Genomic DNA, 15,044 nt, shown 5'->3' with positions numbered 1-15,044 from the left:
ACAAAGGAAAGCCAGGTGACAGGAACACCTGTATCACATTCCTTTTTCTATCCTCAGGACCTAATAAGCACCCGCAAGACATAATAAGCGTTCACCAAATGCTTATTGAATGAAAGCTCTGGCAAACCCAGCTCCACTGTCCCTAAGAAGTCTAAGGGAAAATGTGGGTAGGACAAATGTAGAAACAGTTTACTTTAGCAGCCGACATGAACCTCAGACAAACTCCTCACATACATCTGGTTTAAATCTCCCCTAGGCTTTCAGTCCACGCCCTGAATGGCTGGTCTCCAGTTGGCACTGCCTCTGCCTGTGGGCATTATGCTCCCACATAATAAAACGGAAGCTCCAGAGTTCCACTCAGCTAAGCAAGACCCCTCTGAAAAAGGTGACTCTTCCCAGCGGTCCTCTATGGGGCACCCGAGGAACAATGTCCAGCAGAAGCTTTTGAGCAACCAAGAGCTGACTCTGGATAATCTCTACACTCACCCCAAATGGAACACCTGCACGAAAGCCCAGAGCTACTCTTATCCCTGCTGTGCTGGAATCAGCCAGCAAGACTCAAGAAGCAATCCCCAGGGCCAAGCAAAGTGTTTGTTTTACTCACCAGGCCCTCAATCCCAGTATCCCAAAGCAAATAACCAGGAATTCATCCCCTTTACAAAGAAGCGAGTTGGGGTGGACCGGGCATACCCACTGAAACCTGTGTTTCACCGGAAGCCCCATAGTACAGGTGAGGCTGGCACTGATGGGGACCAGAATGTCTCTCCAAGACCCCCTGAGCCAAGAAAGTTTTCATACAATAGCTTTGGTTCAAGGAACTGGGTGAATTCATCTGTGGTTGGTACAGTTGCTGCCAGTCAGGAGGACAGGGTCATGGCAAACCCCAACAGGACGGAGTGGATGCAGATCCAAAGACTAGAGGCTGCAGGGGAGAGTTTAGAGGAGGAAATCCGCAGAAAAGAGACTCTTCTGAGGGAAAAGCTGAAGAAGACAGAGGAGGAACTCAGAAGGATCCAGAAGGAAAAAGAACAGGCCGAGGAAAATGAAAAAAGAGAGCTGCAGAGAATGGTACTCCCCGGGAGGAGAGTTAAAGGCAATACCACATACAAACCTATCTTCTCCCCAGAATTCATGTCTGAGGAGGTCTTCAGTAGAGACACAGGAGAGGATGAAACTTGGGGACGGTCTCAAGAAAGATCTAGTCCATTCCAGTTCTCTGATTATGGAGTTCAGAAGCTCAAAAGGGAAAGACTGGTGGCAAGCAATAACAACATCCGAGACCGAGTCTCAGGGCGATTGAAGGAGACATTTTCTCAAGCTTCAGAAGCGCCACTCAGTGCTTTGCGGAGGTCCACCAGCAATTCTAGCTCGTCTAGGGCACCACACTCCTCGGGCTCCAGCTGTTCCACTGAAGAGCCAGAACTGGGCGAGTGCAGCCACTGTGGCCGAAAGTTTCTCTTGCTCAGGCTGGAGAGACACTCCAACATCTGCCGCAGGATGCAGAGTTCCAAGAGGAAAGTGTTTGATTCCTCCAGGGCCCGGGCCAAGGGCACAGAACTAGAGCAGTACTTGAACTGGAAGGGACCAGCCTCAGTCAAGGTAACAAGGGCCTTATGGATTTGCCTTGAGTGGGGATCATTTTAAGAGCCTGTTATATACTCATCCATTTTCTTTAAAAAAATTTCATGTGTCATATGGGGAGAAAGTGAGAATTAACGTTTGATTTATTGATTACTACCGTGTGCCAGTCACAGTGATGGGAGCTTTTCATATGATCCTCACCACAACCCTGTGAAGATTTCATTATCTTTTATCAGTTCAAAAGTCAAGTGTCAGAGAGGTTAACTTGCTTGAGATCACAGTCTTAAATGACAGTCAGCATATAAATCTGGGTCAGAATGACTCCAAAAATCTAGACTTAAAAAATATATGTCCTTGGGCTTCCCTGGTGGCGCAGTGGTTGAGAGTCCGCCTGCTGATGCAGGGGACACGGGTTCGTGCCCCAGTCCGGGAAGATCCCACATGCCACGGAGCGGCTGAGCCCGTGGGCCATGGCTGCTGAGCCTGCGCGTTTGGGGCCTGTGCTCCGCGGCGGGAGAGGCCACAGCAGTGAGACCCGTGCAACACACACACAAAAAAATTATATATATATATGTGTGTGTGTGTCCTTTTGATTATAAAAGTAATAAACACTTACTTTAGAAAATTTAAGAGAATGAAAAATATAAAGAAAAATATTATGAAGCATTTCACTACCCTGAGAGAATTCTTCGCTCTCTGCAATATATTCTGCCACCTCCCAAGATTAGGACTTGCTACCACTCCTATAAGCTGTATCTATTTTTTCAAGGTTGGCTAATTTTGATATACATTCTTAGTAAATACATGAAACACAATTGTTTGGAATTCTTTTTCTCCCCATTTAGAGCGTAAACACCTTAAGGTTAGAAGACTTTATTTTATGTTTTTAATAATTTTTATTGGGGTATAGTTGATTGACAATGTTGTGTTAGTTTCAGGTGTACAGCAAAGTGAATCAGTTATATGTATATATATGTCCACTCTTTTTTAGATTCTTTTCCCATATAGGTCATCACAGAATATTGAGTAGAGTTCCCTGTGCTATACAGTAGGTCCTTGTTAGTTATCTATTTTATTTTTTAATTTTTATTTATTTATTTATTTATTTTTAACCGTACGCGGGCCTCCCACCGCCGCGGCCCCATCCGCCGCGGAGCACAGGCTCTGGACGCACAGGCCCAGCGGCCACGGCCCACGGGCCCAGCCGCTCCGCGGCACGCAGGACCCTCTCGGACCGGGGCACGAACCCGCGCCCCCAGCATCGGCAGGCGGACCCCCAACCACTGTGCCACCAGGGAAGCCCTATTTTTATTTTTTAAAACTTATTTTTGGCTGCATTGGGTCCTCATTGCTGCGCACGGGCTTTCTCTAGTTGCGGCGAGCAGGGGCTTCTCTTCTTGTGGTGTGCAGGCTTCTCATTGCAATGGCTTCTCTTGTTGTGGAGCACAAGCTCTAGGCACGCGGGCTTCAGTAGTTGTGGCATGTGGGCTCAGTAGTTGTGGCTCGTGGGCTCTAGAGCACAGGCTCAGTAGTTGTGGTGCATGGGCTTAGCTGCTCCGTGGCATGTGGGATCTTCCTGGAGCAGGACCCGAACCCGTGTCCCCTGCATTGGCAGGATTCTTAAGCACTGCGCCACCAGGGAAGTCCAGTTATCTATTTTATATACAGTAGTGTATATATCTCAATCCCAATCTCCCGATTTATTCCCCCCCAGCACTCCCTCCTGGCAACCACAAGTCGGTTCCCTATGTCTGTGACTCTATTTCTGTTCTGGAAACAAGCTCATTTGTACCTTTTTTTTTTTTTTGGTTGAACCATATACCATTCTAAGTGCTCTAGATTACATATACTATCTCACATAATTTCCCAACAATACTACTACTATCCCATTTTAGATATGAGGCAAGAAGTTAAGTAACATGCCCAAGATGACACACACACATATATATATATATATATTTTTCTATGTCATAATATTGACATTCAGTCCAGTAATCCTCCACTGCAACAGCTCCTTTACTTTGCAGTGAAAATTGATTTGTATATTTTTTGCCTCTGAGTCCCTGTGGGATTTTTTTTTATTCAAACAGAAAGTCACTAAAATTATAATCATCCTCATCAGTTCACTCAGTCCCTTGTAATTAATTTTTTTTTTTTTTTTTTTTTTTTTTTTATGCGTTACGCGGGCCTCTCACTGCTGTGGCCTCTCCCGCCGCGGAGGACAGGCTCCGGACGCGCAGGCCCAGCGGCCATGGCCCACGGGCCCAGCCGCTCCGCGGCATGTGGGATCCTCCCAGACCGGGGCACGAACCCGTGTCCCCTGCATCGGCAGGCGGACTCCCAACCACTGCGCCACCAGGGAAGCCCTGTAATTAATTTTTTTTCATCTTGATCTTTTGTTCGTACTTTTATGAATTCATCAGTTTTCCATTAGAGTTCTGAAAATGCTTCTTCATTCAGTTCAGCAGTACAGTCAGTTACCAGAAACCTGTACTTGTCAGAGTCTTTTCCATGAATTCCTTGAAGATGAAACCCTTTTATAGGAACATTTTTGCAAAAGCATCAGAGTACACCCAGAACTCTCTGTAAATGACCAAAGACTTAAAAATGACCGCAGTTAAAGATTTGATGAAAGTTCATAATAATGCAGTTGACAAGGAAATTTAGTTATTTCTGAGACATACATTTTAAAGTAATGACTAGAATTATGACTTATAACATTATACCAGAACATATAAGATTTTTAGAAATTTCATGTAGTGTCTGAAACATTTATATTAACATATTTCCATACAAATAACCCAAAGAAAGTTTAGTATTAGTTGTTTTTTTTTGTTTGGTTGGTTTTTTATACTGCAGGTTCTTATTAGTCATCGGTTTTATACACATCAGTGTGTACATGTCAATCCCAATCACCTAATTCAGCTTCCACACATAAGTGATATCATATGATATTTGTCTTTCTCCGTCTGACTTACTTCACTCAGTATGACAATCTCCAGGTCCATCCGTGTTGCTGCAAATGGCATCATTTCATTCTTTTTTTTTTTTATAGCTGAGTAATATTCCATTGTGTATATGTACCACATCTTCTTTATCCACTCCTCTGCTGATGTACATTTAGGTTGCTTCCATGTCTTGGCTACTGTAAATAATGCTGCTATGAACATTGGGGTGCATGTATCTTTTTGAATTATGGTTTTCTCCAGATATATGCTCAGAAGTGGGATTGCTGGATTAGAGGACTTCGTCTTTGGTGAACATTCCTAGCTGCAGAAAAATGTTGTAAAAAGTGACTTTGAGACACTTCCATACATTTGGGGGAACTTCATAGGCACATTTGGATAGTCAGATCTGGAGAAGATTGTCTGGTGAAGCTTCTACCACCTTGTCAAGGTTATAACACTGGGGTTGTAAATGAGTGTTTCTCAAAGTGTGGCATGCTGACATGCATTTTTTATTTCAGTAATTGTAATGTGTATTAGAAAAGTAAAACATAGTAAGCCCTTGATTTCCAGGAATCATGAATTTAAAGAAAAATAGTAAGGGGGATGAAGTGAAAGTGGTATGCAAATGATCAAAATGTGCGAAAGCCTAGACCACGTGATCTCAAAGCCCGTCCAGCTCTGAGTCTCGTAAACTATGAGAGTGTTATTCTATTTTCATTTCCTTCCAACCCTCCCACCGCCACGCTAACACCTCTTGTCCGTTAGCACTTTACAGTTTATGTGTGTATTTGCGGGGCCTTTAAAAACTCACGTTTATGTGGTGGCTGTTAAGAGAAGTCTCTTGCAGTCTTAATTATTTCTTTCAGTACGATATGGGAGATCACTACAAGAAAGTCCTTTCCATGTTTAGCGACGATCTCCCTGAAATCGAATAAAGCAAAAAAAAAAAAAGGGTTTCTGAGATCAGATGCCCTAGCTTTGTGGAAACTAGTTTGAGGAAATATGTTGCATTGAGGACATCAAGGCAGAAAGGATCTGGATTGAGATGGACTCCTCTCCTTGGACCGTCCCAAGTTTTATTCCAAAGCTTTGTGCCTTTGTAAGCTGAGTGGTTTGTGTCTCTCTGTTATTCCTTCAGTGTACTTGCAAGAACAGGTGATTTTTCTTTTATCCTTTAATATTCACATAACTTCCAGCAGACTCATACTCTTGTCTCTCTACTAGACCTTATGTATTTGAGCATAGAGACTATATCTTTGTGCTTTGTGATTAATAAGTGAAGAATTAAAGTATAAGTATCATATAGTTGAGGAACTTTCCCCTAATTCAATTCTAAATGTTCCTAAATACCATCTCTAACACTCTGATTCTCTTGCCTTGTCTGTTTCAGTAAGATTTTCCTGGTGGATCCTTCCTTTTCCTTTGATAACATCTCTTCCTATATTCATCACCAAGCAGCTACTTGCTTTTCTTTTTTCTTCTTTTTAAAATTAATATTATTTTCATCTGAGTAGTATTTGAATACATTTGACAAATCATGTAGTACTGAGTGACCTATAATGCAGATCAACAGTATTTTGCCTCATCCCTCTCTGGCCCCTCATCTAGCTCCCACAGGCAGTTCTGATAGATGGCTCTTCTGGTATGCATTTCCATATTTCTAAATAATATACTTATTTGCTTGATTTATCAATTTTGCACATTATCTGTTGACCTCTTATGGACACTCTGGGTTCTTATCCCCTCTCCTCCCACTTTTCTCCTTCCCTTATCCTTCCATTGTAGTGATATCACAGTTTTGGGTTAAACCAGTAGTCAGCTGTTTATGTGATAATAAACACATAAATTTTGTTCACTGCTGAGTGGACAGATTCTGCCCCTGCCCACATTCACCCAGAGTTAATAATTGACCCATGTTTTAATTTGCTTGGTTTCCTACATACCTAATTGTATTTTTCCCCCCCTGAATGATCTGCCCAGTATCAGACACCTGTTAATGTTTTTCTATCAGTTTGACTTTTTTTTCTTCTGGAAACTCCATCCCACCATTCTTTTTCTTCCTGCTCCAGCCCAGACTGGTTCTTCTCCAGGCCTGGTGCAGACCTGTTGTTTGGAACTTCTCTCTGCTTCTCTCCTGTTTCCAGCACCCTGTGTCTTCCTTTTTCTTGCTTTACTCCTTGCTTTGCTTAAGCTTTATTAAGAAAGGTGCACGGGAGGCATATTTTTTGTCTTGGGATGAATTAAAATATCGATATAAAAGCTTTATTTTTGATTGATGAATCGGCCAGGTAGAGAATTCTAGCTGGAAAATTATCTTCTGTTAGAACTTTTATGGCATTTTCCCACTAGCTTTTAGCATCCAATGTTACTGTTGAGAAATCTGATACCATTTTGATTTCTGCTCCATTATATGAAACCTATAGATTTTTTTCTTTTTCTTAAAACTTATAGGATTCTCTCTTTATTCTACAATGATTGTGTTGGATAGTGGGTAGGCCATTTCAATCTCAAGGGTAGTGATATTTATTTCTAGGAATGTTTATTGTCTTTAATAATTTCCTCCTTGTGCTTTCTGTTTTTGGAACTCCTATTAGTCAGTGTTGGACTTTCTAGATTGACTTCCTAATTTTCTGATCTTTTCTACTTTCCATCTTGGTCCTTTTTCCCATTCTGCATAACTTTTCTGACATTATTTTACAACAGTTCTGTTTTTAGCTATTGCAGTATTAATTTATAATAGTTCTTTCTGGTTCTCTCATTCCTTTTTCATAGTATATATATTCTAGTTTCATAGATAAAATCTCTTCTAACACTACTTTGATATTATGATTTTTTGTAAAAAAATTTCTTCTGCTACCTGCCTTGTTGCTACTTCCTGAGCGTGTATGCATGTGTGTTCCTGTACTTGTTTGGTCCCTTCCTTGTTAGAGCTTTACTGACTGTCTGTTCATATTTAAGTTTAAGTGGGGCTTGTTGACTGAGGGCTTTCATATTAGGGTTGTCAAACAGTGAGTCTTTTAATTGGGGTCCCTCAGAATCAGCATCTCAACTTTTCTCTCAACTGCCTGGTGCATCCAGAGAACTCCTGCCTCCTGTGAGGGTGCCTGTGTCTGGTACTCTGGGAGCTGAGTGGGGGAAGGAAGCTGACAGTTAACTCCACAATACATTGTGTACACTTGCCCTTAATCTCCATTTTCAGCCCCTAGATTAACCCTGCTCTCCACTGTGCCTGGATGTCCTGAGTCTGAAACCTGTCTGGTTCAATTTCTCCAGAGAGGGTGCTGGAAGTGTTGGACACTTGGATGTGCAAGGTGGAGAGGAGCCCTGGGAGCCAACCTGTTCACCTCCCCCTTCCCACTACGTGTATTTCCAAGCACTGAGCCTCCCAGGGGTTCTGCTGGGAAATAGGCTTGCCTCTCAGTACCATCCACCTTTGCGGGCCCTTAGTTTAAGTCAGCGGTCCCAGACTTTTTGGCACCAGGGGCCGGTTTTGTGGAAGGCAGTTTTTCCATGGGTGGGGCGGGGAGGGGATGGTTCAGGCGGTGATGCGAGCGATGGGGGAGCAGCAGATGCAGCTTCGCTCGCCGCTTGCCCGCCGCTCACCTCCTGCTGTGTGGCCCGGTTCCTAACAGGCGTCGGACCAGAACCAGTCCGCAGCCCCGGGGGCGCTGGGGGCCCCTGGTTTAAGTGCCTCCACTCTGGCAAGTCAGTTATCATTGTTGCTTCTTTCCTGTTCTCCTTGACCTTAATTTCCTTACTGTCATTCTAACGGAGACTCAGGAGGGGGATGAGATAGACACCAAGTTAAATGATCAGTCTTCCTTCAACTTACAGGCTGAACCTCCTTGGAAGAGCAACTGGAAACAGAAGCACGAATCTTTCATCCGTACCCTCCGTCAGGCTCGCGAGGTCCAGCAGGTAATTGCCAAAGGTGGAAACCCCTCCGACCTGCCTCCCATCCTGCCTGCAGAAAATCCAGACTATATTCAGTGTCCTCACTGTAGCCGCCACTTTGCTCCCAAGGTGGCAGAGTGGCACATTCCTAAGTGTAAGACCATCAAGAACCGCCCTCCACCTCCAAGGAAGCACTGCAGTTGAGCAGACAACAGTGGAAACTTCCTTGATAGCCCAGAAGGCTCTGCTTCGCTTCAGCAGTAAATGGGAGTAGAATAATTTGATGCAGAGCAGAAAGAACTAAGACTTTTACATCTCCCAGGTGTGCCTGCAGAGCTGAAATCGGTGAAGAGAGAGAGACCCATTGGTAAGCAGCAGGAGGCAACAGGAAGCCTCAGCTTCCCACTAAATCACCGCCTCCGGCTGGTGTGCCTCACGTTATTGCCCTAAGAACTGATGGGTGAGGACACGTAAGAGTAGCGAGTAGGCTACATTAAAGCTCTCTTCTTGCAAGCCTGATTGTGGTTTGTGCTAGTTAAGTGCCTGCATTTGCTGTGCCTTCTTGCCACTGCCTCTGCATGTATGTCTATGGCTTCTGTTAACTCCTCTTGTTCTTGCAAGAAGTTGGCTCGTTGGTATCAGAGGATCATGGTATCGTATAAAAAATACAGTTTTGCCATAAGACAAATGACCTCCCTGATACATGGTCCTGGCCAAAAGTCAATACAAGTATGGAAGGTTCAGGCGCCAGTATGTCCTAAAGCCTCCCCATGTTGTACTGTGTAATAAAGGGACCCTCATCTTTATGTACAATACTTTACAGGGTAGGGATGGGGAAAAGCACACTATGTCTCTGTAGTTGTTCCTTCCTAATGGATTTCATATGTCAGAAAAAAAAAAAAAAAGGAAGGAAGGAACTTTAGTTTCAGCTATTGCTAGCGCTCTGCTTTCAAATCAGGTTGGTTTAATGACTTTTAAAATGAAGCAGCAAAATATACCATCAAAGCAACCTGGGACATTCTGGTGTCACATGTCCCTGCTGATCACATCACAGTAAACTTCTATTCTAGAAAGTAAACTTTGAAGGAAAAGATAGCAGATCTAAAATTTTCTCTGGGCAGAATCATGCCTACTGCAAGTAACCTTCATAATTAGGCCTTCAATAAATGGGTTTGGGGAATTTAAAATTAAACAAATAATAAAATGAGTGAGTCTTAGACTTGTCAAATGGGAGAAGGGATAAGGTAATGTCTGATGGGGGAGAAGCTATCAGTTCAGGTAGGATGAAGCTAACACAACAGATCTGAAATACTAGTAAGATTACTGTCCTGAGAGTATCACTCAAATTGTTAGTTTAAAACACTGGATAAGCTGTGACAAAGTGAGAGAGTGGCATGGACATATATACACTACCAAACGTAAAATAGATAGCTAGTGGGAAGCAGCCGCATGGCACAGGGAAATCAGCTCGGTGCTTTGTGACCACCTAGAGGGGTGGGATAGGGAGGGTGGGTGGGAGGGAGGGAGACGCAAGAAGGAGGAGATCTAGGGACATATGTGTATGTATAACTGATTCACTTTGTTATAAAGCAGAAACTAACACACCATTGTAAAGCAATTATACTCCAATTAAGATGTTAAAACAAAACAAAGGAACAAAAAAAAAAACACTGGAGAAAAATCACCTAACCTGACCTGGGCAAAGGGGACTGTGCAGACCACAAAACCACATTTACTAAACTACAGATGGCCACTCACTCTTGTTCCATTTCCTCTGCAGCTTCTGCTGAGTGGCTGGGCTAACAGATCAGACCAATTTGATATGCAAGTTTAAGGCTTTAGCTGTGCAGCTGCTAGATGCCAGGCTGAAAAAATGATGTTTTAAAAAACCGCATATATTGCTTTATGCTCTTCCTAACTGTTACAAAGAAAGAGAGGTATCACATAATAGGGCCTTTTGGTTGGTCATTCAAAGAAAACTCACAGAGAGACACTGGATATTTAACCCAATATATACATTCTCCAGTCAAGTTTAATGAGGTACCCACTTTAAGTTTCACACTTGATGGTAAAAGCAGTAGGTGACTAGAATGAGTGGTGGCCAAGGTCACACAGTGGTAGCCTGTGGACTGCTTTGCCCCACAGGTATGTTTTATTTGACCGACATAGTATTAAAAATATAACCTGACATTAAAAAATTGGGATATGGAGCATCTTTTGAGAAACTGGAAGTTCTGGAAACCCTGGGCCTGCAACCCTGTATAGCACCAACTGAGTGGGATTTAGAATCAGTTGCTCCTTCCAGATGGGGTGGAGCACGCAGATCACCGCAGCCCCGCCTGGCATGCTTCACTTATTTGCCTTGTCTGCCTGGCCTGGAACCCCTGGATGACATTATAAAGGTCACAGACCAGGGGCCTCCAGGGAGAACAAATGTTGTGTGTGTGGGGAGTGCTTTCTTATGCTGCTAGAGGAACAAAGAATAGTCAATGCCATAGTGTTCCCTTCGATCTCAACATGTTTAGGCCTTTGATTGTATCAGGAATATCTATTAGCCTTTTAAATTTAGCTTGATCGGATCTTTGGGAAGAAGAACTTTTTTTCTATCTACATCTCTTCCTAGATAGCAGAGGATGACAGAGGATAAATAAATGCTGCTTGTTAATGTCCGTGTTTTATACTACTTTATCCAAGAAACTTTAGTGCAAGTAGATGCTATAAATTTTAAAGTTCAAAAGGTTAAGCAATGAGAAAAGATCTTACGGTGAAACTCACTTCGTTAAAAAGTATACGCAGTGTATTGAATGCAGCACAGCACCTTTGGCCAACATTTGCTTTAGGTCATCAGTTTGTCACTTTTCACAACTACACAGGAGGTAGCAGAGATGTGATATAGTGTTTTTCTCCCTAATGTTCGTAATTCTGTGAGGGAGGTTTAGTGATCAGCATGTTTATTTCCATAGTTAATCACTGAAGCAATAAATGATTTCTTTGCTTTGTGGCAGGAAGGAACTTGTTTCGTAGTCCTGACTACAGCCCACTCTGCCCTGACACTATCATGAATAATATTTCTTTGGAGGCCCAAGGATGCTCATTTGAAACAATTCATTTACAATACATCCTTGCACCAGAGTTGTTCTATTATGAATGTTTCCAAATATTCGGCAAAATCAAATGAAATGTGAGTTAAGTCTGCTCTTGCTCTAAACTTTAGTGAAATGTTCAGCCAAGAGAAGTTACAACTTGGCTATGCCAGGGAGACCAAACACAGTTCAGCCTTTGTGAGGGAAAACAGTTTTACAAACATAAACTGGCAGTACCTTGAAAAAGCCCACTGTGGAGATAAGTACAAGACATGACCCTTCCTCTTTTAATGGCTCATCTTTTTCTCCTTCTGCATTTTAAGCACTATATTTTAGAAGTTCTGGGGGAAAAAAAGTTGTAGCAGCAAAAATGATTCTATTAGTAAGAAAAAGAAACTGGCAAGAAGCAAAGATTATTTCTGTGCAAAAGTCCCTTGCATTGTTTCTGTTACAAGACCATTTATTTCTTTATTTATATAAAGACTCACTGAATCAAAAATTCACGAAGGCCTAGAGTCTGTGTGTTTTATCCCCAGTGACTAAGGTCCATGCGTAGGCTCACTGAGGCATAGCACTGATTGAGAGTTTAAATGTTTATTTAAAACAGAAATGTCAAACCACTCCACCCTCAACCTTTCAAACATCTGGCTAACAATAAGCTAATTCTTCAGCAACAATGTCAGAGCAGAGGAGTAACTCAGGTTATACTATAACTCAAAAGCAATACTACTGGAAAACTTAAAACACCTAGCACTACATAAAGAAGAAAAGTAGGATGCAATTTAAGAGAATTAGCTACAGAAAACCATTCAAAGGCATTTCTGCTGCCTCACCTTTTACTTTTTATCTGATGCATGGCTACCACCTTTGAACTGGTTTCTGTTTGCGTAGCTTTTTGGTGGGAAAAATCATATGGCTATCCCAGGCACAATTTGGCAAAGTGCAAATTGTCTCTAAGGCACAGAACTTAGAATCTCGGCCAGATTAACAGCAAACCTAGACTTCCCAAGGGAACGTGGTAGAGAAAACGACCCCAGCGTTCCACTGCTAGAGTGACTTCCCCTCCGGACCAAGAGCCCAGCTCTCACCCTCCCTTCAGTGCTCACTTTCATCCCATAGTCTCAGCAACATGCCCATGTTCCTCGGTTCCATGGCAGAAGCAATACTTATGATTAACACCCAAAATGACCCTGCCTCTCAGGCCTGCTGAGGTGGTGAGCATGAGGGATACAGGAACGTGAAAGGCCAGTCAGTCCTTAAAAAAAAAAAAAAAAATCAAAGTTGCATTTACATGATGAATCAAAACCCATTGTTAGGGTTTGTTGCAAACCCCAAGTCCCCAGAACTTGTAACTTTAATCCAGGGTTGGCCCCTTCCCTTATTTTAAGAAAAGGCTTCAGTGATTACATTAGTACCATTGTACTAGGCTTCCCAGAATTGAGAAAACAATGGGAATATTAAACCAAAGAAGATCCCATTGAATAGAGTTGCCCATCCCCAGCTGAGGGGTTTTCCCGGAGCAGCAGCCTTTACACCACCAGTTTTAGGGAAATGGCAAAATTTCCATTGCACAGGTCCTTCCAAAATATTAAACAGATATCAAACATTCATTTTTTGGTTGGGGAAAAATGAAACAAAAATTAATTTAGCTCTTTCTAGGGAGGTAGGATATGAGACTCATCAAGGCAGCTCCTGTGACTCAAAATACTAAAGGCCAGGTGGAAACACAACGCTCACATCCTTACGTGAAACCATCAAACGTTTCTAGGACACTTTCTCTCTCCGGGAAAGCTAGCTTGCTCCCGTCTACAAGGACATGAAGACATGGGGATCAGAAGGGAGCTCTCAGCCAAATTCCTCTCACTTGGCAGGCTCCTCCTGTTCTGCTAGGCTTCAGGGACTACCTGGTCTGGGGGCTGGCTTTGGGCCACTCAAGTAGGAAAGATGATACAGATTCACTGATATGGCTTCATAAAACACCAAAAGGGGAAACACACTGACTAGACATACAGAAAGGGAGCGGTTGGAGCTGCTGATGTCAAGATTAGAACCCTAAGAGCCATGAAGGCAGAGGCACAAGAAGTCTTCTCAGGGGCAGAAGACTCAGTCACTCTAGGCCCTCTCGAAGACACTGAGTAGAGGCAGCTGAAGGAGGGCCTCCCCTCACAGTTTCCTCTGAAGTCCATTCTTACTGCCCCACAGACTCAATTCTCTACGAGACGCTTCATCTCTCAGAGGAATCTTCCAAAGCTAGGAAATCCCACCCTGCATTGGCCACAGCCTCACACTCCTGCTGTGTGACAAGGAGGGACCTACCCTTCTTTCTCTACTCCCCAATGAAGAAGTCTCACTCAACCCTCAGAGGAAAAGCAACCTAAGCCCACTGTTCCTCCTCAAGCATTTAGCTGGACAAAATAATTGAACTTTCTGAAAACAAGCTGGAGATTGACTCCACCAGACATACTTTCCTGGACTAAGGCTCCTGAGAGGGCTTAGAACACTTCACCACTCTCCAGATGACCCTGGATGGGCCACACCTGGTTCCAGCCCACTCCAGTTTTACACTTTAACCTCCTCCACCCAGAGGTGCAATGCCTGGTGTTGAATTCCCAAGGCAGCTTCCAATTAATGGTGAAAATGGTAAGTGGGATGTAAGCTGCTACCAGCAAAATTAAGGTGAGCATTGTGTCTCCTCTTCAAAGGTGGGATCACCAGATGAGGTACAGAGCTGCTGTTGCTGTGGCAGTCACTGAGGACAAAGCCAGGGCCATGGGGCCCTTCCATTCTCCAACACAAAACCACTCCTAGATCCTATCTAATAGGCAATGCTACTCTCCAAGTGTACATGGAAAGTGCTTCAGAGCCTCCGCCTCGCGCTCCTTGTCTGCAAGTGAACGAAGCCAGGAAAGCGCTCTCTGCGTTCAGTAAGTGTGCTGTGAAGGTCTTTGGATTCCAGTTTCCTGGAGGCTATACAGGCTCAGGAGACTAGAGGCTGGGTCTACAGGAGTCTGTTCCCAGGAGGCACCAGGAATCTGAATCTAAATCAGGCTTTGGATCCATTTCCATCTCTTCCTTTGCTGTCTGAGTTCCTTTGGAATGCATCCCCACCTGTCCAGATAAAACACAGTTCCAGGTTAACAACATTGCCACCTAGTTACAGCATTTCAGGACTAGATTTTCAATGCCCACCTCTAAGAATGTGTAGCCATGGTTTTGTGAGAAGCTCATACTACTACCTTAATAATAGGACCTTAGATAAAGTCCACACCTGTACATTTGTTGCAGGTAGGGTGACCAAGTGTCGTGGTTTGCCCAGGACTGCAGGATTTTCTGGGATGCAGAACTCTTCAGTTTGAAAACTCAAACAGCCCTAGGCAAAACAATCCTCCTCCCTCCTACAGCTGCCAATCACTCCATGCTTACTTCAAGTGTGTATATTACTTTCCAAAGTACGTTCACAGACATTATTTCATCTAATTCTCAAAACAACCATACAACAACTATTTTCTTCTTTCAGGTGAGAACCAGGGCTCAGAGA

At 43.3% G+C, this 15,044-nt stretch overlaps 2 protein-coding genes across 3 annotated transcripts in view; one reads left to right on the top strand and one right to left on the bottom strand.

The window, feature by feature from the left end:
• The first annotated feature begins 276 nt into the window (after positions 1–276).
• ZC2HC1C (zinc finger C2HC-type containing 1C) lies at positions 277–8,627 on the top strand. Its single transcript, XM_065872729.1, has 2 exons — positions 277–1,599; positions 8,364–8,627. The coding sequence occupies exons 1-2, from the start codon at positions 277–279 to the stop codon at positions 8,625–8,627; spliced, it is 1,587 nt and encodes a 528-aa protein (XP_065728801.1).
• A 2,588-nt stretch (positions 8,628–11,215) lies between these two features.
• NEK9 (NIMA related kinase 9) overlaps positions 11,216–15,044 on the bottom strand; it is a 37,859-nt gene continuing 34,030 nt past the window's right edge. The window contains exon 22 of one of the 2 annotated variants that reach the window (XM_065871042.1): positions 11,216–14,614. In XM_065871042.1, coding sequence (XP_065727114.1) covers positions 14,492–14,614 — 123 coding nt within the window. In that variant the 3' untranslated portion in view covers positions 11,216–14,491. The remainder of the gene's footprint in view (positions 14,615–15,044) is intronic. The other variant, XM_065871041.1, reaches the window with a different exon arrangement.

The sequence above is a fragment of the Phocoena phocoena genome, chromosome 2, assembly GCF_963924675.1.
Source record: "Phocoena phocoena chromosome 2, mPhoPho1.1, whole genome shotgun sequence".
NCBI classification, from domain to species: domain Eukaryota; kingdom Metazoa; phylum Chordata; class Mammalia; order Artiodactyla; family Phocoenidae; genus Phocoena; species Phocoena phocoena.
The sequence above is the reverse complement of the archived record's forward strand: the minus strand, read 5'-3'. Positions and strand labels throughout refer to the sequence as shown.